Raw genomic sequence first — 24,416 nt, 5'->3', positions numbered from 1 at the left:
GATATTCATCCCTAGTTCATAGGAATGGTGGTACATATTTTAACTGATTTTGGAAACCTTGTTTAGAGGAATGGGACAATAAAAGCAATTAGATCTTATTCTTACTCTTAACTGCACTGTGAAGTTGTAGACAAGTTAACTGAAGCTTAACTGTGGATGAGCATTTTTATAACAAGCAAACCCATTAGATACTATTGCTCAAAACATTATACTCTTGATCTTCTTTAATGAAGCCTGTTACTATTGCTCAAAACATTGTATTCCAGATCTTCTCAAATGTAGCGATAGAGATTTGAGTCTTCTAACAGTGCACATACCAAAATCTTCCCTAATCTGTACATAAAGATCAGTTCTGGAATAGAGGATCACAAATAGCATACCAGTAACGCTCTTCTGCGGGAATCTTAATTGTCAGTAATCCTGCCCCTGGCAGAATATACCTGCCTGGAGAACTGACATGCAAAACTACAGGAAAAAACCCAAACTACTTACACCTCTTTGTGCAAATCAAGCTAAGAGAACAGATGTGTCTTCATGATTGAGTATCTATATTTCTTCATTTATTTCCCAGAAATAAAAATTGAAAGCAGGACTGAATTAAAAAGAAAACACACACCTAAGAGTAGGGAATAAAATTCCACACATGAGAAACGTAACATGAGATATGCTCTGTGTATCTCACTCAAGTGATACCCTGTCATAACCCCGTTGTATCAGCATCTTGCCCTACACAGGGAGGGTTAATTGTCTCTATAAGCAAAAGATTGCAGAATATAGCCAACTTAAAAATTACATTACAGCTTGCAACTTACAGGCACTGGAGATACCCTTTTTCTTCTAACACCCGGTGATTCAGATTTAACCGTCCTAGAAGATGATGAAGAGGAGCTACTAGGAGAAGGACTACGTCTTCCTTTCTGTGTAGGTGAAGAAGCAGTGCTTTGTCCTTCAGCTTGAGGTTCTACAGAGAGTTTGTTCATTTCTGATCCGTCTCCTTTCCCAGGGATAGGTTTTACCACCTTGCAGGAATTAAACCATGTGTTAGAATTACAAATTGATTATTTTACACTAAAGCAAAACAAATTCATCAAAAATTGTTTTGCTAGCATTATATAATTAAGCCATTTTCCAGACATCCGAAGTTTGCATATTCCCTAGGTTCTACTATTAACATCTAATAGGGGTTATCTTGTTAATCTATACGCAACACAAAAGCAAGAACCTTTTTTCCTGTCCGTTTGTGCTGCTTATGTTAGTTGTGGCAGCAAATGATTTGCTTCTCGAAATACTTCTGCAATTGTCATTCATATCTCAAGGGACAGCTGCTCCCCCATTTCCACAGTAGGAGCCAAAAGAATTTTTTTCTACAGGCATTGTCTGCTTATTAAGAGCTATAACGTTGGATCCATCCGTTAAATATAGTATCAGTTAAGAAATATTAGGGTTGCTATTTCTACAGCACAACACTTGTTGCACGTAAAAATTACTTTAAACCTGGAGGCAACGCAGCAAAATTAAGGTGTGCTGCGCCCTGTAAGAACCACACCCGGGTTTTCTGCCTGACGTACACGTAAAACAGCTATACCACATCTGGTATCTGAGCTACTCACTGTGCACAGTGCTGCACTGCATGAATGGACACATGTACTCAAGCAGAGTGAGTACATACAATTCTAATACAGTGCTTTATTGCATGAACACTGAATTTTGACACTGAGGTATGGAATATTTCAAGACAACTTTCAGCTGCCTCCTTCTCAGACCCACATAATGCATGAGAAGGCTAAGGCCCCTGGGAAACCAATTAAAAGCAGTCACAGCAGACAGATTCAGTTTTAGTTCTACATTTCTCCATGTCTTAGAGGCTTGACTCGAAGCTGGAAGGAAGGTCCAAGTAACACTTCAGATTAACAGAGAAGACCTCTCCTAGAAAGTTCCAGAGGTCTCTGATTTAGGCAAAAAATGGAAGGGGCTTTCCCGGCTCAGTGTATGGGGAGGAAGAGACATCCAGACTCAGTGCCCTTCTACCTGATGATTTGGACTGCATCCACAAGGTCAAATACTATTTTAAACTGAAGCTTTTAACTAATCCAACTGAAGCTATTCCACTATCCAGAAATGTATTTCAGTTTCAGCAGGCTACAGGGAGAAGATGACAATGAGGAGGTTGTGGTCTAGCAGTTAAGCACTGCCTAAAAGAAAAATCTGCATTTACAGCCTTGATCCAAGCACTGCTCATTTTACTTTAAGAAATCACCATATTTAATGTATTGCAAACCTGAACTTTTCAGAAACCCTTGTTGCTATTGTTTTTAAATATACTGGTAATCTGATTATGAAAGTGAACAGGATAAAGGAGAAGTATAAAAAGCAGTGCAGCCTTTTTTCTCCTCCTACCGATTACTGTAGTGCATTTTCTTTCCTGGAAGGTCAGAATGCAAATTCACATGCCTATGGACAAGCTACAGTTACCAGCTGCTAGTGCTTGAAAACATTTAAAATGTAAAATGGTAGTAATTGAGAATCTGGAGCATCAAAAACCCAGAAACCTCAAGGGAAGTGGGCTGAGCAGGGAAACAATTTCAAGCTATCCAGTAATCCAGATGCATTTAAAAATTTTTAAAGAACTGTTTTGTGTTATTTGACCCATTGAGGTATTGCTTTTTTGGTGCACTTATAAGTATTTTCAATGTTCTTTCTCATGACAGAAAGTTACCAACAGAACCCTCTTATTTCTGTTCTAGGAAAGCTGTCCCCAAACACTTGTTTACTGCATCAGATGATCTTAGCTTTAAATTAGCACTCCAATCAAGTGGTACATGGGAGTCACATCGACCAATACAACTACACTTATAGGTAACTAATGGCTATTAATTAACCAGCATTATACTAAATAGAATTGTAACTATGCTTAATAAGTTTCAGATTTGATCTGCCCACAATTTCTTAAAACTGGTTCTGAGCCATTTATGCAAGAGCATTTCCCAAAAGGTTAATAGAATACTCTGGCATCCAAAGTTTAGCAGAGTTGAGACTTGTGTGAAGGAATTACTCAGCTATATTTTTTTCTGGTTCTAGTAAGATTGCAGTTTGTTTTTTCAAAAATTCCAATTTTTTAATTTTTAAATTTTTAATTTTATTTTTAAATTTTTAATTTTTATTTTTTAGCAAAAATTCCATACACTTCCCTTACAATACACAGAAAACGTCAACATTTTCAAACTAAAGAAAAGTGAAGTCATGAAAACCCTATGAATCAAGGGAGTACAAAGCACGATAGTGCAGTTTTGCACTCAAACTTAAGTTTTTACCTAATGAACAGGAGCTACTTTTGTTGTTGACATTAGAGGGCAGTGTTGTCACAGTATTATTTCATACTACACAAAGCAGCACAGCTAAATGTCTTTTTCTTAAAAATACAGCTTAATAAATGTGTACATTGCAGAGTCAGCCACAGTTTCGTGTTGAACAGCTCATAAAAGTGAACAGGAGGATCATAATTAAGAGTATGCAAATTGTTAAGAAAAAGAGGTTTCTAACAAAGAAATTTAAGGGATTTTTATTTGTAATAGCTGTTACAGATATTGCCCTTCCATCAGTGCCACTTACCACAGGGCCTCTCCTGCTTCTTCTTTCCAGCCATTCATGCTTCCAGGCTGGCATACACGTTACCTTGAGTTTCTCCCTGATCATGCGCTCTTCTGGGCGATCATCCATCTTCTGCAACCCCCTGAGGGTTTCTTTATTCTCCATGTCACGACTACAGCAAAGAAAAAAAAAAAAGTAATAAACACAATTAATTTTAGTTGAAGTATAATACCACAGCATTCTTAAACTTTGTGCCATCCTATTCTCCCTCTCGTTACAACACAGCTGCTAAAACATTACTTCCAACTGATTGCAGCAAGCCTTTTAAGAGCTATGACTGATTTGCTAGTCTGCCATTTGCAGCATACCTGTTTTGAGGGCTATTTCTTTAAAATGTGTGTACTGCTTGTAACATTGGACACACAGTAAAAAGGAAGGTCTTGGCAAATATTAAACCAATACAAAAACTACCCTATATATGTCATGTAATTCACCAAAGGTTTCACAAGTGTTGCGATGGTTCGTGCATTCCTTGGCAATTCAAAGCTTGCAATCTCTATTTTAAAACAATTTACAAGATTAATATAAACTAATGGTGAAAATTTTCCATCTTCATAGGATGCACAAGCATGAAACTATGTATGTAGTGCCTCTTTCTATACATGAACTCTTCCTCAAAAAAGAGGACTTGTAAACTAATACACAGTAAGTATGTTTAAACTAGACACAGAAGTCATGAAAATAAGGCTAGTGGCCTTGAGAGTTTCTGAGTAACTGATGACTCAAAAGCTCTTCAAGTCAGCTATAATTATAGCAAATTTCACAGCAAGTTCGTATCTGTAAAATTAAAAGTGTAATCCATGTGGGCTTGTACTTTTTTGACCTACAGCAAAGTAGTTGCTTGTGATTGCTGGCAACAACAAAAGCAGCAAAAAATACTGTCAGACACTGAAAAACAAATATGAACAGTCTGGAAGATTTCCTGATTCTGTTGAGCTATCTGCTAAATCACCAAGAAAACCACATTCTTAAGCAGCAGCACACGATCTCCACCCATCTTCTTGAAGTTAGCCATCTTTAAAAATAAGCAAGTTTGATTAAGCCAAGTCTCAGAATGAAATATTATTTCACAAATAAAATCACAACTTAAAGTGGAGGATAAGGTTATATAATAATTTAGTTACAACTGCTGCTTTCATGCATGCAGTCTTCAGCTTCTAAAACAGTTAGCTATGCAGTTAAAACTACATTTGTGTACTGTATGATGACCTACAACATAGTCCTTGTAACATTCATTGCAATAAGATGATGCTAAAATTACACTTCCTATCTTCATCAGGAATGTATTACTAAGGTCCATTTATCGCAAATCCCTACTTAGAAAAGTGAGAAGTTTTCGCTGGTCCAGAGGAGTACTCCTGTTATTTTTTTTTCTCTCATTGTAGAGACAAAGGAAACAAAGTATTCTGAGGCAGGAAATAACTCTTCCTGTTCAGTGCTGAAACGTAATAAGCAGATGGATGCTGTAAACAAAATACATTTTCTTTCAAGCAACATCTAAACCTACTGTTAATAACCGATTTTAGACACTCAGAACTGTGTCTAGTGATGAAAGACTTAAAAATGTTTATAAATAGAAACACAATCCACCTAATGTGTTTAATCACATTGTTAACACAATCCACACAATGAATGTGTTTTCAGAGGTTAAGCATTAACGTTTAACTTAAAAATTAATGCAAGTGCCATGAAAATTATTTTTGTCCCAGCACTGAATCCCATACTATTCCATAGAGACAAAAAACCTAGTGATAATTCATGAAAAACAAAGATACCATAGGTAGAGTCCAAATGGAGAATGTGCCTGAAAGTTTAAAATAGGAGAAAACTATTGTGTAAAAAAAATCAACTTTACATTTTTTCCTCAGTCAAAAAAAATCAGTTCAAAGACAAGTATCTTTGCATAAGAACAGTACAGCTCCAAAATAGTATAGGTGTAAGTTAAAAATATAGTTACTCTTTTTTTTATATTAGCTATTCCATGGCATGAACCATCTCAGTTGCATGAATACTTTGTATACAAGACAGAAAACACTATCCCAGCAGTGAAAGAATGACACAGTATTTCATTTGTTCATATAACCATGATTAACTTCCCAACTGATATAAAAAAAGTCTTTTAGCGGCCCTTGGACTTGAATTCATGAACAATGTAATACAACAGTGGAGGCTTCACAATCTGCACTTGTTCTCTAAAAAGCAGAAGCAACTATCTTCCTCTCATGTGACAGCTAGACCGATCTACTCTCGCCTGCACAAAGAACTCTTGTGCTTTTCCTCCACGCAGGTGGGAAAGACCAACTGAGTCTGAAAGCTTTTGGTTAGTAAACCATGGTTATCTTTTTGCAGAATTTAAGTATTATGTGTATTTTTACAGAACACAGTTTCTAAAGTACTCAAGAAAACTTCATATTTTAACTCAAGCTTGGCTAAAATACTTATTTAATATTCTTATCCTGTTGGGTCTGTGGAAAAAATATTTTTCCTGGGACTGCACAAAGCTCCTGCATACTGCAGGACATCCTCATTTTGTGGCCCTGAACCTGCAGGAGCTTTGTTTGTTTGTTTGTTTTAGTTTTTTGTCCTTTTTTTTTTTTAATCTAAAGCAAAGCCCCTCACCTATTCCAGGCAACCTCAAGTCTTCCTACATGACAATGGCTAGGTTGCCAGTCTCCATTTCACTGTACCTCAGCACAAAATAAAAATAATAAATCCAGGGTGTATTCTACCGAGGACTTGATCCTGCAGGGTACAGAGCATTATGATCTTCATACAGCAAAACCTATTCCAGACTCAAGGTGACAATGTGCTTAAGTGACTGCCAGGTGGTACTTTATTTAAAGCAGTGACAAAGCTAAGGAGCAGGCCAAAAAACAAATCTCAGAGAACATGCTAGCTTGGACCAGGGAGTCTGACATTTCTCAACAGCCCACCCCTCTGCTTCATCAGGAAGCAAGGACTTTGCTCTTAAATGTTTCAGCTTTTCATGGATCAAGCAAAAAAGATACAAGGCTTTTTTCCAGGTAAATTTTAACTTTTAAACTTTGACCCTCCAAAAAGGCAGCATTAAGGATCTTTTAAATTCTTTTTGTTAGTAGTTTTAAACCAAGAGACATCAGCTCCTGTATTATTAGTCAAGAAATTCCAAAGAAATGTATCTAAATTGTAATTCTAAAGTACTGCGCAAGCTGAACAGTGTGATGAATACCGTTTTTAATGCATAAGCTCAGTGGTCTGCAAAGTAATAACTGCAAGATTAACTTTGGATTATTCGCTTAATGAACTATAAAACTAAATGCAGCAAGATTAATGTACTGCATGGAAACAATCTACTGCAACATCTTAGGCAACAGAGAAGGCAAAACATTGTCCTTTGTTTCTGTGTGTTAATTTTGAAGACTTGCGAACAGTAATTGAATAGTTAGATTATTAAGAACTTGTTCTTTACGGATCAATGATTCCATATTTTAAAACAAGGTATGCAATACACATGTTGTTTAGCAAACTATAGTGAAATACACAAGCAAGATTTACTTCTGAATAGCTCAGTGAATACTAATTCTCTGCAAGTATTTTTCTTACAAAGGGCATATAATGGTATACGAAAGCTGAATTGTAGCTCCAATTCATTTTCCTGTGCTTCTCAATGTTTAGAAACAGGTAGATGTCTTGGCTTCTCTGCTGTCTTACTTGGGCAAACAGCTTTATCCAATAGCCACACTGCACCAGATTTTATGAGCAGCAGAAAAACAGGAAAAAGGCAAGTTCTGAAATATGAAAGAGTCAATTCACCAAGAAAAGGGAAGTTCTGTCTGCTATACTTACAAATATCCAATCATAGGGAGGAAAAAAGTTATTAGCTGCTGAGTAATTTTTTTTTTTTTTTTTACATTTGCCCGAAGCAAGTTAGCAAAGGTAACTTGCATACCAGCAGTGGTCAAACTATGGGTGACCACAGAAAACATTCATGAACAGAAGGGGTCACACAGCAGCTCTATCAGAACAATCAACACATTTAACAACAACTGGTTGTGAGAAGAAGAGTCCAGGGTCTGATGGAAAAGCACTGAATAAGAAGGAATGAATATGGAGAAATTATATATTTTGCTCAGTGCAAATGCCACATATGGTGACAATCAATACTGGGGGCAACCTCAGATGGGACATAGAGCTAATTTTGGGGACCTTAAGCAACAATTAAGAATATGGGCACCCAGCTATCTGCAACCCAAGCCTCAACAGGTCCCAAGAATGCCTGGGCTAGTCAGCTGGCCTAGAGGCATGCTAGGAGCAGCACTGAGTGTGGGGAGCAGGGACAAAAGAGTTAGCCATTCCCTGCATCAAGAACGTCAGCTATTAGTGTTTTAGATAACTTCTTGCCACTAAGAGTTCCAGTAGAGCTCACAGTTTCTCTTTGCCATTAAGTATTTTTAATGATATTTTACGTATTTTAATGATAATGTATTTTTAATGATCAGTAAAAAAATCAGATCAAGACGGGCAAGGCATGGTCTGTCCTCCTGCCAGCCTCCCATTCCTTCTCCTCCTGATCCACTATTGCTGGCATCTATCATCTAACCATTTGTGTCCATTCTAACAAAGTAAAAGATCATGTATGGCACATTCTATTACAATGAAAAGCTTAACAGGGAACTTTCTCAACCTGGTACTAAGTGGCAGCAACTGCCACTTAGAGACAGCATTGAACACACTACTTCACAGAGACTAATGAATCTGGCTTCCTAAAATAGTTACAGGCATTTTAGCCAAACGTTATGTAAGTGTGAAATTAAGTTCTATTATTCTGTTAGAGTACCTGACAAACACAAAAGGGAACACAATAATCATATTTCTTTTTTCTAGCTGCCTCAGCTTCTCCAATAGCTCTTCATCATCTTCCCTTCAGAATAATGTAGGCTCTCTTCATTTGGCCAACACACCATCCACTGAAGCTCACAAGGAATATATATTGACTGTTTGCCTTTCACTCACATTAAAAAATTGCCACTTTCTTATGCCATTTAGATGAATCACTAACAAGCATTCTGCATTAGAAACACCGTTCTATTTACCTCAAATAAGCTTGTGTCTTCTACATATAATTTGAAACATATATAAACTATAAATACATTTATATGTTATAAAAATACAGAAAAAGCATAAATGGTGCCCAGATGTAATTAAACAGAGAAACATAACACCCAGCAGGTTCCTGAGGAACTTCTGCTGCCCTGGGGATCCCAGGCTGCAGTGCAAGGGCCCCTGTTGGAAAACACCATCAGGTGACAGCCACTGCATCTTTACAAAGTAGTTTTAGAAGCTAAAACATATCCTATTTCTTCCAGCATTTTTCTGTAAAAGGGAAACAAACCTGTACAGAATGTGAAAAAAAGGAAGAAAAATCATTCTGTTATTTGGCTGTAAAATGAGAACTACTGAGCCTACACCTCTACTAGTTTGGTAATAATCGTTATTTAGTCCCAGTTTGATACACCCCTTGTCTTCTCTCCCTGTGAAGTCATTTTATCAAGCAACTCTCAAAGACTGGTATGTCAAAAGCTGCACTTGTCAAAGAGAGTATTTCACTGCTAACAGGACAATATTCACAACCAAAGCTCTAACTCCACAGACTGAGCCATCACCTTCAGTGGAACCTCACAGGCCCTGGTCAAGAAGGATCATCCCCTCAGTGATGAAGGCTCAAATTTTCAAAGATGGATGTCTAAAGTTACAGAGGTAAATTACCTGCCTGGATTTTCTAGCTCCTATGAAGTCAAATCCACCTACTTGAAATACATAAAACATTTGTTGGATTGCTTGCTCTGAAGCCACCTAGCCATACTTTGAGATTTTGGCACTATTCAGTAGCCACTGAAAATGAGTCCTCCTAGAAAACAAGTCAAGAAATACCAGCCTCTGTTTCCAGCAGATGCTTGCTACAAAGCTAATGAAATGGGCTTCTCTCTTCTGCACATTTCCTAAGAAGGCTATCAGACATCCAAAACAAGTATTACAAAAGCTCCTAGGGCTCTCTAATCCTTCCTGCTGTTATTTAGTCTCCCAGTACAAACTCAGATGCATCAATGTATACACATACTGTGGTATTTTCGAGATGTAAAAATAGCAGTTACATTACATGATCTCTCAGACTCTTCAGTTTCATACTAAAAGGTTTGCAGAGGCAATCTGGTATTTTCTCTCTAGAAAACTAAGTTTATGCCCTCATGAGCAGAATTTCTAGAAATTACAGGGAGTAGATAATTTATACTGATATGAGACCCAATGTGCAGCTTAATTATTTTCATAATTTTATGTGTTTGGACTAGTGTATCTGAACTGTGATAATACAGTTTACACAAAGATTCGTAAGTTTATTACTGAATGACAAACTTCAGTATCCCAACAGAGAACAGAATCCAGTATGCCCAGTTCATGTTACGGCAACTGAAGAGAATACACAAGTGCTGCCCCCATCCTGGTGCAATGTACTTCTGGGCCCTATTCCAAGAACAGCAGTAATGCCATTAAAAAGAAAAAGACTGGAATATGAGTGCCTACTGACAGTCAACTATGTGATTAGTTCATCTGCACCAGGTTATAGGATCTCAAGCACAGGTGTTAGAAAGGGATTTTTTCCCCCCAGGTTAGCCCATCAGAGCCCTCCTCTATCTCCTCTTAAAATACAAGACCAAGTTTTTACTTGGTCATATATCACTTAAGTCAATTCCCCTTTTAACAGAATCAAATTCTTCACTTATAGTATGTAGTTTAATCTCTTAGGCACCAAACTGAACTTTGGATTCAGATTATTTAAGCCTGTCATACCCCAAAACAGGAGTATTAGGTGAAATGCAATTGGCTAAGACGTAGAAAGCATCAGGTCAGAAGAGATATGTCCTTGCTGAGGTAAAAGTCTGAAGCCATTAACAGAAAGGTGGGAATAAAAGTATGATAAAGCCCAAAACAGAAGTCCTAAAACAAAATTCTCATTGCAGATTATTTTTATATGTCCATATATTTGGTACATGAGAACATTCATACTGTTTTGAGTTAAGTGTGTGTCCAACTTCTAAAGATGAAATTGCTTATTCCATATTGGATGACTGTCAGAGCAGAGTAAAACATCTCCACACATAATGCACAGGATAAAAAGTTTCTTTGACAATTTAACTCCTCTATCCCCAACAGAGAAGAACTTCAGATATTTTATACAAAAAAAAAAATTATACTTTGAATCAGCTTAAGATAATAGGGATAAGCAGATGAAACCCTGCATACTACATTCTCCACCTCCAATTAGAATGGTGGAAATAAGATACCATACAAACAAGTAACTTGGACAGGATGAGTTACACAGAATTTCAAATTATTATTAAATATTTTGAAATTCTGGAGGAGTTATATTATTATTAACTATTATTATTAAATATTAAATAACTTCTGGAGGAGTTATAAACAAGAAAGGGAATTTAGACCATTCTGGCACCGTTCAAAACAGCAGAATTATCAGCAGATACCAAATGTTCCAAGATTGCTGCTGGAAAGAGAATTTTGAAGTTCTCTCAGCAAGAGATGATCATAAAAATAAACAACATAAGAAAGCAAATTAAAAAATCAAAGGCTTATAAACATGTTACTTCTAGCAAAGAAACATAACATACTCTAAAATTTTTAAGTCTTAATGACTGGTTAGGCAATAAATGGTATGCAAGGCAAATGGAGAACCAAACTTACTATTTTCAAAACAAATAAGTCTTTAAATTATTTAAAGCTAAATTCACAAAGTTATAAAACCCAACAATCTCTGGCCTTACAGAAGGAGACCAGAGACCCAGAAAAACATTTAACAAATTTGTTCTTGTTCTTTTCTGAAGGATGATTTGACTGCCATGCTTCCATGATAATCATTATTTCTCACTAGGGTTATATCCGTTTCTTAGCATACACTGCTGACAATTATAGCAAGTTATTATTGTCATCTACTAGTTATCCTGAAGTAGCATTTAGGAGTCATGAAGCAGGACCCTAGGATGCTAATCACCCCAATTTGTTTTTTTATTTATGTATCTTGTCTGTGTCTGGTTTTGCTATTTGGTTCTAATCTTTTTTAAGCTTACGCTCTACTTTATTTTTTCTTCTCTTTTCATATTTCTTGTCCATATACTTATCAGAGTTACACTGGGAATTAATATCATTAATATGTTTTTTTATGATATAGGAATAATAAGCTGTACTAAAGAAGCACTAAACCTTGCTAAAGAGATACCTATCTTGCTCACTGACACTCAGATACCCATTCAAAACATCCTTGTCCCACGAAGACACATGCGTATGCTAAACTTTGCTTCAAAAGCCAAAGAGAACTAAACATTTCCACATATATTTCTGGCTCTGGCATAAAAAGCTTTCCTGGTGTGCAGAAATAAAGTAAAAAATTCCTTGCAAACCTATTCTGAGTAAATGCTAGGTGAAGAAATACAACCCTATAGCAACATATTAGAACCCTTCATCCACTTACGGTAGATCCAGTGGACAGCATATTTTCTATCAGCAGAGAGTCACAGGTGAACTGGCTCTCACCATGAAGACCCAGATTTAGGCTCTTCAGTTTCTTAACTCTCACACATAAAATGCCCTTGCACATACACAGAGTGCTCTGTGCTGTATGGGGAGAGCACTGTCTTCCTGTGCAACAAGGAGATCTTTCAGCGATATCTGTCAACTAATCTAGCCACAGGCCAAGCATACAGTAACTACGCCCACTTTAACAATGGCAGCTACTATTACAAATGTTTATTTTTGTAAGATAACAACAAGCTAGCATGACAAAAAAGTGGCAGGAAAAGGCATTCAAAACTTCTGCAAGCATACAGCTAAAAATGGTTATCGTTTCAGTAACTCCTGTTTCGGCTGTCTAGATATATTACATATGTCTCTATATATTATATAGATATATTACATATATCTACAAAGATGCATGAGCATGAAATTACATAGATAGATATTACACTTACGCAAAATGTGCTAATATATGAAAAGGAATAATCTAATTTCATCAAGATATACTGTGTAACAGCAATTAGAAGCAGTATTAAGCATTTATACAGTATTTGAGGGAGGATGTAAGAAGTAAGAGCTATTGAGGCAGCTGGATATCATTTTTCCTGTCTATGAAACAATCTTAAATGCAACAAACAAAACTAATTTATTTTTATCTAGTGAGATCTCTGTGGTCCTACTAAGTCCAGGTTCATGAAAGAGTAACAGTATTTGACCTAAAGTGCAAAGTCTTACTTTAAAGAGACACTGGTAGTGAATAAAGATGCCTTCATTACATTCAGATTTCAGTTAGGACACTGACTTCCAGTGGACTAGTGCGAACCTTCAGCAGATTTTGTAGGCCATCAAGCACTCTGTCATCTCTCTGCTTACTAAAACCAGTGCTCAGTATGTATAGCTCTATACGCCAGCTCCCTTCATCCCACTTTGACAACACTACTAAGTTCTCCAGACCAATGGTTTCAGGAATCATTACAGATAAAGCAGTAAGTGTAAAATAAAATTTAAAAAAAGCAAACCTACACTTACTTGCAAAAAGTCATCAGATAATATTTTGAATTCAAATCAAGTAAATGCTGTGGGGGAGCTGGGGGTGGTGCCTTCACTTCTGCCTTTCAGCAGTCTACCAGAAAATGCTTTGGCTACTTCTTATTTCTTGCATTTATTTTTGAAATTAAACAGCAATTTTTGATTTAAGGATAGCACTTTTTAGGATTCCCATGCTTGACAGCTACAAGAAACCTTCTCCTTCCATAAAGATGTGTAAAGTGTTTTGTAAAAATTTGTAAAATATCATCACTGTACTGATTATGCCACCATGCCACTTTGAACACTGAAAGCAATTCTGTATCTAAGGAAGTACAGGAAGATTAAAAGACGTGACCAACAGGACAAAATAAGCCATACTGTGGAACAACCCCAAATCTACACTGATATTCACCCATCTCCCACTATTGCATTATTCAAACATTCTGGTATATGTACTTATATGGTAGTTGGAACAAATCTGTTTCTAACCTCATGTGGGACTTTGAGGCCACAAAATACATTGAAAATAAGTAGCATTATTTTAAAATAAGTAATGAACCCTAGATCATGCCAACTGTATGTATGTTTGGCAGAATGATGAACAATTTCTTACTGCTGTTAAAAACCTCTTTGAAGAGGAATGGAGGAAAGTTTCCCAGAGCTGGAGAGTTAATCTTTCCCTGTGCATTCTAATCAGCAGCACAACTGCCTAAGAGAGTAATTCCAGTTCGTAACTCCATTCTGAGATCTCCTCCCCAAGGTAACTGTATGGGTTTTGGCTGTGAAGGAGTTACAACTCCTTCATATACTAGGAGTTCATATACTATTGTTAAACAAAATCAGAGTAGCTAAATTTACCAATGTAATCTTTTTATTGATCCAAAAGAATCAGGGAAGGAGGAAAAAAGTTGTGAAAACCATGACATTTATAAACTGGAATAAGCACAGGCAATCACAGTACATAAGTTTTGCGGACATATAAGGGAGTCCAAAGAACTATAAAAAGTCAAACTACTGAAACTGTCAAAAATCTCAAAAACACATGTTTCAAAAATATCAACAGCAGCACTCAAATAGTTTTCTTTATTGCCATGGATAGGTATCACATTAAAGTGACTTGTAAGAAAGCTTTTTCATTTATCCTAACCCACAAGCACAAAAAAGAAACTACCATTGTCTTAGAAGAGGAAGTAGTCTTACATTGCTGAAACTACAAAATAAGTATGATTACCAAAAAAAAAGCATTTACTTGCTTATTGAGAGAACTGTATTCAACAGCATTGGTTATAAGATAAGCACCAAAGGTATTTTTGGTGGGATGCATGCCAAGTATATCTGTAAGATAACTATCTGGAGCATGGAAATACAGACATATATGTATACTTCAGGCAGAGGAGACGTTTTCCATGACAAAGATCTCCCTCTCTCACATACTAGTTTCCCTTAAAAAGGGAACCTAAGAAACAGAATTATAATGATGCACTTAAAATTCCAGTTTGGCTTTATCTGGGACTTGTTTTAAAATATTTAATACTGACAATCAGAGATGGAATAAATAGAGTAGTACTCTACAAGTGCACGATGTCAGTCCTTCTTTTAAGCTATCTGCCCATTTAAAGTTCTTCTTCAGAAGCTGACTGCATTCAAGCTAATAGGTTCTGATTTCCTGTATGTTGACCAGTTAAGATATCAGTTACCATTTAAGACCAGTGATACCAGTTTTTCTTCAATCGCGTACGACCTACAGCTACTCAGACCATCTTTCAGGTAGCTGACAGAGTAAGCCTGGGGCCCATTCAAGCATTTAAATTAAGACAGTCAAAGCAGAACTGCAAGAAAGACTCCAAGCCATGAACCAGCAACCAAGGAAAATTTGGTTAAGAATTGCCATGCAGTTCATCCACATTAAAGGACCCTGAAAGGTATAGATAGGAAACGGTTATTAACCATTTCTGCAGTACCCTCAAGCATTGCTTCAGCTGAGATAGCAGCACTCAGTGAAGTCAATGTTTTTTTCTTTGAAGCCATGAACACACAAGTGTACTTTCAGATTTTTAAACTGCTCTCCCACATAGCCCAAAAGACAGAGATTGTGTTTGTTCTGCAATACTATATACTAGCCTTTTCTGGACTACCCATGTAAGCTCATCAATGTAATCCTCAAACATCCATCTTCTGTCCACAATTGTGTTCGCGCTCTACAAATCAAGTCTGAAATTTAATGGAGCAGTTCTCTGGAATTCTGACACTATCAATAAACTTACATTAAGAAACCTAAAATAATAATAGCAAGGCCCTTTCATGAATATCCCCAATATAAGGAAGAATGCTGGGATGATCCCACATGAAGTTCACAATGCCTAAGTATTCTTGTACAGCAATGACAAGGTTTCCATGCTTCATCCCTGCCTCCCCAACCAAAGGAACTAATGTAAAAAACTGATATAAAATGTGTGGTCAGGCTATCATGATGCATTGATGCTTACCTGAGCTTTACAGTGAAGTGAAAGCAGCGTACTGCTTCCCTGAGACCAGAAAAACAGAATGTACTAATGGTTTTGTAACAGTAACTTTATTAATAAAAATTAAGGTATACATAAAAGTTAACTTTATCCAATGTGCCAAAATTAAAATAATTAAAAACATTTTTGATAGGCTGAACAATCACTTAGTTACACATACATGCAAAGAAGTTCCACAGTTTTTTCAAACTTCTCACAATACATGTTTGAGAAAGTTGTATAAACAAAATAGAAACCTCCTATCAGCTGTCTGGAAGATGACATTTCACTATTACACATGAAAAGCAAGGCCATATTGAAATTAAAACTACAAGGAATTAAGTTTTCTTTAGAAGGCTTTCTTACCAAGCCCAAGTTACAGCACAGTTTTCAAATGTCTTGATTTACAGACTTTATTTTTCATTTTAAAATTATACCTTTGTGCAGAAAAGCCTTGCTTTTCTTATTTTTATGGAATTTGTGAAATATAACTAAGCTATAGACCCTGGAGAAATGTGTAGGCCCCTGGTTCAGGACTGCCTGTTCTAGAACATAAAAAACAAGAGAGTCAAACAACCACTTTTTTTTTTTTTTTTTTAAGGTGTTTTCCATCGCTAAGCAGATTTGGAGACTAACAGGATAACTTATATGGCTGCATTTCATTTATTTATATTTGACCCTTGAAATCTTTAGATTTCAGAAGTCCACTGCCAACAACACACTCAACTGAAAGCACTTCCTTGTCCCAACTATTATTTTTCTACATTTCTCAGCATGCCTCCCTAAAAAATAACATGCCCAAGTGCTACCACCCAGAAGCCATTTGAAATAAGGGAAAGCCAGATTACAAATATTTTGCTTATATTCCTCTGCCTTCTAGTTGTCACTTCCACCACCACCTGAATAACAAGAACAATCATTATTAGGAATTAACGAGTACGATTGAGGCAGCAGTGGAACTGAAAACATTTTTGCATTTTATTTAAAATAGCTCAAGAGAAACTTCAGTCCTGAATCGCAGAAATTTTATTCAAATTATCCCTGCATGCTTTTGTTTTTGTAAAGTGAAGAAGTATCAGACCTTTAATTTTCAGTTTCACATGTATTAGCAGTCCTTGGAATTTTTTTTTTTTTTAAGAAGGGTCTTGCATGGCAAGTTAAAGCTATATGGGAAAAGCATGTAAACTGTGTCAGTTTATGAGTATACTTACTTGGTATGAGTGTCTCATTTATGAAGGGATCATAAATTAATGTACTTCATCTTAAATTTTGTTGCCACCAATACATTAAACATTTTACAAATCCACACATTAAGCAGAGAGCTGGCTACACAAAGCCCTATGTACGGGACAGTATTTCTGTAGCTCTGTCAAGTTTCAAAAGCAAGACAGAAGAACTTTGGATGCTGCTGCAAGCATATTACATGTATCCCTCCCTACAAGGACACTTTAACACGAATACTGTTTTAACACACAGATGTGTTTTACCCATTACCTGTTATCTACCTACATATTAAGCTTTAATGCTGCCCACCAACAATGTTGGATTTCAGACAGTTTCAATACAACTAATTCATAATCAACACTGTAATGACAAAAAGGTAGGAAGATGTGGCCTTGCTTACAGCCACACTTACCCGCTCTAGAAGGATACAACAAAATTGCAGCCCTTGTCTCCTAGAGCAGACTGCTTTTCAACTTACCACCAAACACTGTCAGTGCAACCGACGTAACACAAAATTCAGCATCAGGTGGAATACGCAAACACAGTTAGGCTAGGAGTCCATGCTACTGTAAAATGCCATCCTTAAGTTTAGTTCAAGTATTAATGAGAAAATGCAGTTACAGCAGTGTGTGACAGGCATTTAGACTCATGAAGACTGCTGTGCTCCCCTTTTCAGGGAAGAGGCACAGTTAGAGAGGATATATTGTCAACATAGAGCTAGCTGCTACATGAAAGAGGCAGATTTCAAACTGAAGCCTCAATTGAAAGCTTTGTTTTCTATGCAGTTCAGTCGAAAATAACTACTTCCTGATCGCAATTTTTAAATTCAACTTCCTAAAGTTCAATTTATTAAGAAATATTAATGTTAGGCTATTAAGAAAAAACCCTGTATAGTTCACCTTTTAAAACCTGTCACGCATAAACACAAGATGTAACATTTTCCCTAGTTAACTGATCAGAAAACACAAAATCAATTAAATAGAAATGTTGAATTTTAACTCAAAAAAACCAAGTAAAGCTGACAATTTTATTTTTAATATTCCCACTAAACTCATACAACAAAAGGGAAATTGGACATGTAAAGTCTACTCTATAGGCCAGAGTTGAACTAGATCATAAAACAGAAAAATCAGAAGTACTACATTTTTTTGCAACATAAATCAGCTCACAGGAGGCTGCAACAAAGTTCTAAAACCTTCCAACCTACTAGCAGTATGTGACAGAGATATTAAGTTAGTTTAGCATTATAATGTAGCCTTTAAAAAAAGCTGAATTGAATCCCAGGGAATGCTATCAAACTGAAGGGCATATAGAACATTTGTAAAGCTGGGGGTTCAGAGAGATTACTGAAAATTTATTCCATGGGACAGCACAGAAAAAGTAAAAATTGCAAGTTTTTTGTTTCTTTACTCAGTAGCTTTGAAAAATTTAGGAAAAATGAAAAGCAAAAAAGTTAAAACAGTTTTTCAGAGTATTCATCTGAAAGCAAACCCACTTAAGCAAGACATCCAAATTTCATTTCTTATCACTCCCCCATTTGCCATTCCATATCCATTAACGAAAAGCCAAGTTATTGCTGCTGTGGGTACTTTAAGTTTTTCAGTTTGGTTATGGATCTAAATCTCAGCCATAAACACTTAAATTTTATAGATTAAGATTCTTTTAAGCATGGAAAAATACACTGAGTATTTAAAAAAATAATAATCAAACAGCAATGAGTCCATAAAATATTTATATGCAAGTAGGATCTTGAATTTGCTGCTAGAATACTCTTAGATCAAGTACTAACATTAGAACTAGAGTGATAACAAGCTTAGAAACACATTAGGTAATTTAAATACCTATGCTCTGAATAAACAGGTATATATGCCACTAGAGAGGAAGAAGGGGCCAGAAGCTATCCTAACTTGGGTAGGTAACCTGTTGAAACAGTTCCATATACCATCTTCCCAGCAGCAACATCAGTTTGAGGAGTTCCTACTCCCCACCTCGATTATTAAGTTCTATTCCCCCCTACGGATGTGGAACTGGCTTAGAAGAAAAACAAAACAAAAAACACCACCACACATTTTGAAACTTGAAGTTGGAGAGGAGAAAATGGAAAACTGCTGAACTGGGTTTGATTTCCAATCCAATTCATAACACGGTCTTGCAACAACTTCCCAGGAAAACAGACAGGATGGCACTTCTGATGAACAGGCTTCAGTCAGTCTTTTACGACATAATAGTAAAGTCTTCCATTTTCACAGCATACATGCACTGTGATACAGATTTATTCCAGTAGAGAAGATGCCCCACATGCAGGAATGGAATTTACCACACTGAAGACTACAGTTTCATATGATGAAGAAAGTTTTATTAAAATGAAGCTGCAGAAGTAGGAATTACAGCCCCCAAAATCTGAAGTTTGTTCTCCTTCAACCTGAATTTACTCAGCAAGATAGCAGGGGTTATGACCTGCAGCCATCACATTAGATGTATCGGAAAGCTTAACACTCTGAAAGCAATTAATACTACTTCTTTTGTTTTTCTGTTCAAGAAGTTACTCCCTCAAAAGTACCCATTCCTTTGTTTCCTATTTATGGTAGGAAGAAAACGCTACATTTTCAGGACAGAAAGGAAGCATGGCAGTAAGACTTGAAGATAAATGTAAGAATAGAGCTTACAGGCAACTGCAGACCCTGTGCATTCACAAGCCTCCCAGCTGCATAGTCTGTCACTCCACAGGATCTCCACATAAGAGCATCTGTATTAAGACCAAACCAGAAGTCCACATAGCCCAGTATCCTCTTTCAAACAGCAACTACCTGTGCACGCTGTGGGTAAAACTACAGGAACAACCCCTGAGCAACTCCTTCCCCTAGATTCTTCCCCACGTTCACCAGCAATGTGTGGCTTCAGGGAGGAATCAGAGGAGGATGCCTCCACGTGAATTTGCCCAACTGATTTTTGATCTGCTGTAAGCTTTCATCTGCTGGTTTGTATGTAGACTGCACTCCAGAAACCGAAGGCATGTCACGTGAAGAGACCCAAGATGTTTAAAAGAAGTTGAGCTGACCTCAGGGAAAAAGAAGAAGTGATGTTTACTCAGCACAACACAATACTAAAAAAAAGGCAAGATGACAGCTGAAATTAACTGTAGTACAAAAACTTATGTTAGATACATGTTAGAGGTACATGCACATTTTTAATTCCGATTTATATGCCACCTTTGTGTACCAATGTAGATCAGGGAACAAAACCTACTGTTAGAAAAATTGAAGGCCTGGGAATACACTGACTTAAAGAATTCCCTTAAAGACACACACACATCTTGAGATCCCCCCTTTCTTTTAAAATCCTGAGGCAAGTTTAAAAAAGTTGTAATCATCAAATCTGCTCCTGTAGGTAACTCAAAAAGGAAGGGGGTACTCAGGCACTCTCCAGAGTATTGACAAAACTAATTGGTCCAAAAAGTACAGGATTTGCTTTCCTTATTTTTGCTTTGAATAAGTTTATCTTAAGAAGGTCTTTGACTTCTCTAGGTAGAAGACATTGTATGTCTTTGATTACGTTGCACTATCAGCATTAATACACAAGAATGATACAAGAAATCCCACTGTTTCAATGTTCAGAAAATCTTGCACCAGAAATGCCATTATATACAACTGCATTTAAACTACAAAACCCAAATAATTCTCCCAATGCAGTGAACTACAGACTCCAATATATATTACCATGAGTTACATAGATAGCATCTCCTAGCAATATATGTAATCTACTACTTCAGCTTTCCTTAAAACTTCTTTCCCCTTTAGGAAGAGAGATGTATGAGGAGGCAGAAAAATAATACTTAAGGTTAGGACATCTGGTATTGCCATAAAATGCTTTATGTATTCAATGAGTAAGTTTCACTCAAATAAAACTGGCAGATGGAAAATCCCAAATCACCTACTTGACCTCTTGAGGAGGGAAGAAGGAGAAACTGTACAACTATGGCTTATGTTAAAACTGTAAAAGAAGCTGTCCATGCAAGCAGACATTCAACAAACAGATCTGTCAGTGTTATCACGTACATACAGCCCAGAAGAGGAGAGGAAGGCAGGCAAGTTACATTTCATGGAGGCTTTCCCTGGGGTAACTACACTAGCAATGAATTCTGAGAAGTAAGGTCTGGTTGCACCATGGCTTGTTAAAAAAATGACTTGTAAGTCATACCTTATCAGGTATGATATGAATCAGATATCAGGTATACGATATGATATATCAGGTATGATATGAATCAGAAGATGATTATCAATTACTACAAACTGTCAAAAAAAAGAAAAAGTGTTCAGATAAATCCGTTTCCTCACAAACAGTGACGCTAAAACAGAAACACTGTGTGTTTGTATCTTGGAACATGTTCTTAGGGATCTCAGCAGTTCTTCCTGCTCTAGGCATTGAAGTTTCTGACAAAGCGTTAAGAAGTCTGTAATTTCCTGCTTTGCAAAACTATCAAAACGACTGTCACTTTTTCAACATTTAACAGGCAGACAGGAACAGATTAGTGTACCTAGATGTCAATAGTGTTTCATTAGCACACTGAAAATGGTACCTCAGCTATGAAGCAAAGCTGGCAGCAGAATTAAAGATAAACAAACACAAAAACCAACCTCAAATTCCTGAAGGCATCAACAACAAAAAGGCAATCTCTTCCTAAGGCCTAGACAGAACAAGACCAGACATTAGTCAAGAAAGATGCATTCTCGTGCTCTCTCTGCAACATAAATACAGAAAGGACAGAAATTTCAATACCCACTTTAAAGTTATATTTGCCATAACACAGACAGCATGAGGACAAAGATAATTACTAATGGAAGTTAAAGAAGGCTTCATAAGGACTCCTTCCCTTGCAGAAGTGGGGAATGAAAAAATATTTTGCAGAAGTCAGCTGCATGCTTTCAGTTTCTTTTATCTGGCTAAAAAAAAAAAACCCCTTCTCTTCCCTGTCGTAGCACACAAAAATCTCTGTGAAACTCAGTTCATGGGAGGCAGAAATCTGGAAAACAGAAGTTATTTTCAAGTGCTGTTCTAACATCTGAGCGTGTTTTATGAAATGATTCCTTTTCTACAGATCTCTGCATTCAAAAAGCCAAAATGGCTGGACAATGTAGAAATACAGCTGTTTGTTTCAACAACTATAAAAAGGGAAATGTGTATGTGACAAACAGTCTTACGTGACTTTTGCACTGAATTGTTATGAATAGCACCATACACAGTTGACTCAATTTAAAGTACGTAATAGTTAAATAAACTTAATAGATATGATCACCACAGAACAGAATTTTACTATACTATATGATCTGTCGCAATTCAGCTTCTCCTTAGATGACTTGTTTAAGCAATAAACAATTTACTACGATAGAGCTGTTAACACAACAGGAAGCATTTTGCTGGAGATCAGGACTTTGTTTCCTTGCACTGCAGAATACACTCACTGGGACCATTCTTTGCAGTAAGCATTTGGTTCCTTTGCATCAAGTCCACAGCAAACTCACCATCCATTAAAGATTCAGCTACATGAGGTAAGCCAAAAAAAGGTACAAGGCACTTGTTACCTGCAATTTATCTCAGAAGACTTTTACAGCAGTATTTTTAAAAGGTCATCCAGGAGCAACAAACTCAGATCTGCCTTTTTAGAGAGTTGTTTTAAAGTTCACAAAATGCAAATATTTATCTTATAAAATTATTCTCTTTACAGCAAAAGAAATCTTGTGTAATTAACGTATAACACATCTAGTTGAAAGTGGTACAGTAAAGAAAACATTAGCTAATTTAGGAGATGTTCCTATGTAAGTAGCTGCTGGCTATTCCATTTGCAACTTACCAGCTCCAGTTTCACAGTGCATTAGAGAGTGAACTACTTACATATCCATAGGATATGGATCTCTCTTATACATATGACAGCATACCGTACTCTCTCCTCAGTCCAGGACCCAATAAGCAAAGAGAGGTGTTTATATCTATGTAACAGCATTAATTTAAAAGCAATGCTTTTACTGGAGAAGAAAGCAAAGCATGAAGTCTAGCCCATGCATGAAAGTGTTGCCAATAAAAATTACAATCAACGTATGAAGCAAGTTAGTTATCTGGAGATTTTACTGTAGTTTACTCAATCAAAATATCTGTAGTTTTTCTCCCTTATGAAGGGCAGTAGAATTCAAATGTAGGAGAACAATAAGCAAAAATGTCTATGTCTAATTTAACACAATGCACAAGTGCCACTAGTGCCTGGGGGGTTGGGGATGGTGTGAGGGAGGAACAGTTATCCTTGTCTGAATCTTTTTCTGATTTAATATATTCACCAGTTAGTACAATTATAAAAAAAAAAGACAATCCACTGTATAAACCTTCACTGCTTCACAAATGGATTTGACCACTGAAAGCAAGGCTTCTAGCGCAAAACATACTGAAACATACTGCTAACTTGCCATCAGACCAAAAGACACTAGAACTACGCTGCTATTAATGGCAGCCCCACAAATCAATCAAGCAACTCTATCTAAGCAAGCAAGCAATTAACACTAAATCTGGAACAAAAAAATGCAAACAAAAAGTCTTGAAACAATACCAGAGAAAGTTAAAAGAAATCACTCCAATATCTGTATCCCACCCCCGTCTCAAAAAAAGCCAAAACAACCCAAACCAACCTATATATTCTTTACTTGCACTTTATTTCATGTATTCAAGTATCTCATAACTGTCACTTGTGCCACAGAGGTACATGCCCAAGTTTGCCAGTAAACTCCTTGCTTATTAATAGGCAATGAAATAAATTGAGACAGAGGACTGAAGCACTGTTTTTCCAGGAAGTGCTGAAAATCAGACATGACAATGATCCTTTGACACTATTTAGGCATTTTTGTGAAGTAATTCCTGATATAGACAATTATGCCGTATTATCATAATTATTACATTATTCCTCATTCCCATGAGCTGGAACCACACTACTCGGCGATATTTCACTTATGAAACCAACCTATATGGCAGGCCTGAAAGGCATCCTTACTTCTTCTGGGTCCAAAATTTTCCCAACTGACATTGACTATGTTGCTGTCTAGGAGCAAAAGAGATCTGCTTCAATTTTTTTTCCCCTTTCATTTGGAATAAAGCATTTCAAAGATTTAGAAAAAGGAGTAAATACTAGATTGAATCTGTGGAACAAGTTTAAATCATAACTTCTATATTTGTTTCCTACTTTTTTTAACCATTACTCTTTAGAAGTGGCTTCCAGATTTCTCACTTCACAGCAAATCCTGCGTGGCGTTTTTATGCCACTGTACCTAGGACACCTGTCTAACTCACATACGAAATGCCATGTAAATGGTTATCTGATGGAAAATTTCATACCAATCTGCAGGTTAAGATTTATGCATCTGCAATGAAAGCAAACTGCATAATTCTACAGTTTCTCTAATTTTAAAACCTTAAGAA

General features: G+C 36.6%; 1 protein-coding gene across 3 annotated transcripts in view; it reads right to left on the bottom strand.

Annotated features, from left to right (window-relative positions):
• The window catches only part of MAP3K1 (mitogen-activated protein kinase kinase kinase 1), a 62,308-nt gene that overhangs the window by 20,947 nt on the left and 16,945 nt on the right, over positions 1–24,416 (bottom strand). For all 3 annotated transcript variants that reach the window (XM_072859561.1, XM_072859560.1, XM_072859562.1), the window contains exons 2-3: positions 3,610–3,760; positions 813–1,019 (exon numbers count right to left, since the gene is read on the bottom strand). In XM_072859561.1, the coding sequence (XP_072715662.1) occupies positions 813–1,019; positions 3,610–3,760 (358 nt within the window). The remainder of the gene's footprint in view (positions 1–812; positions 1,020–3,609; positions 3,761–24,416) is intronic.

This window comes from Ciconia boyciana, chromosome 4 (assembly GCF_034638445.1).
Source record: "Ciconia boyciana chromosome 4, ASM3463844v1, whole genome shotgun sequence".
Taxonomy (NCBI): domain Eukaryota; kingdom Metazoa; phylum Chordata; class Aves; order Ciconiiformes; family Ciconiidae; genus Ciconia; species Ciconia boyciana.
The sequence above is the reverse complement of the archived record's forward strand: the minus strand, read 5'-3'. Positions and strand labels throughout refer to the sequence as shown.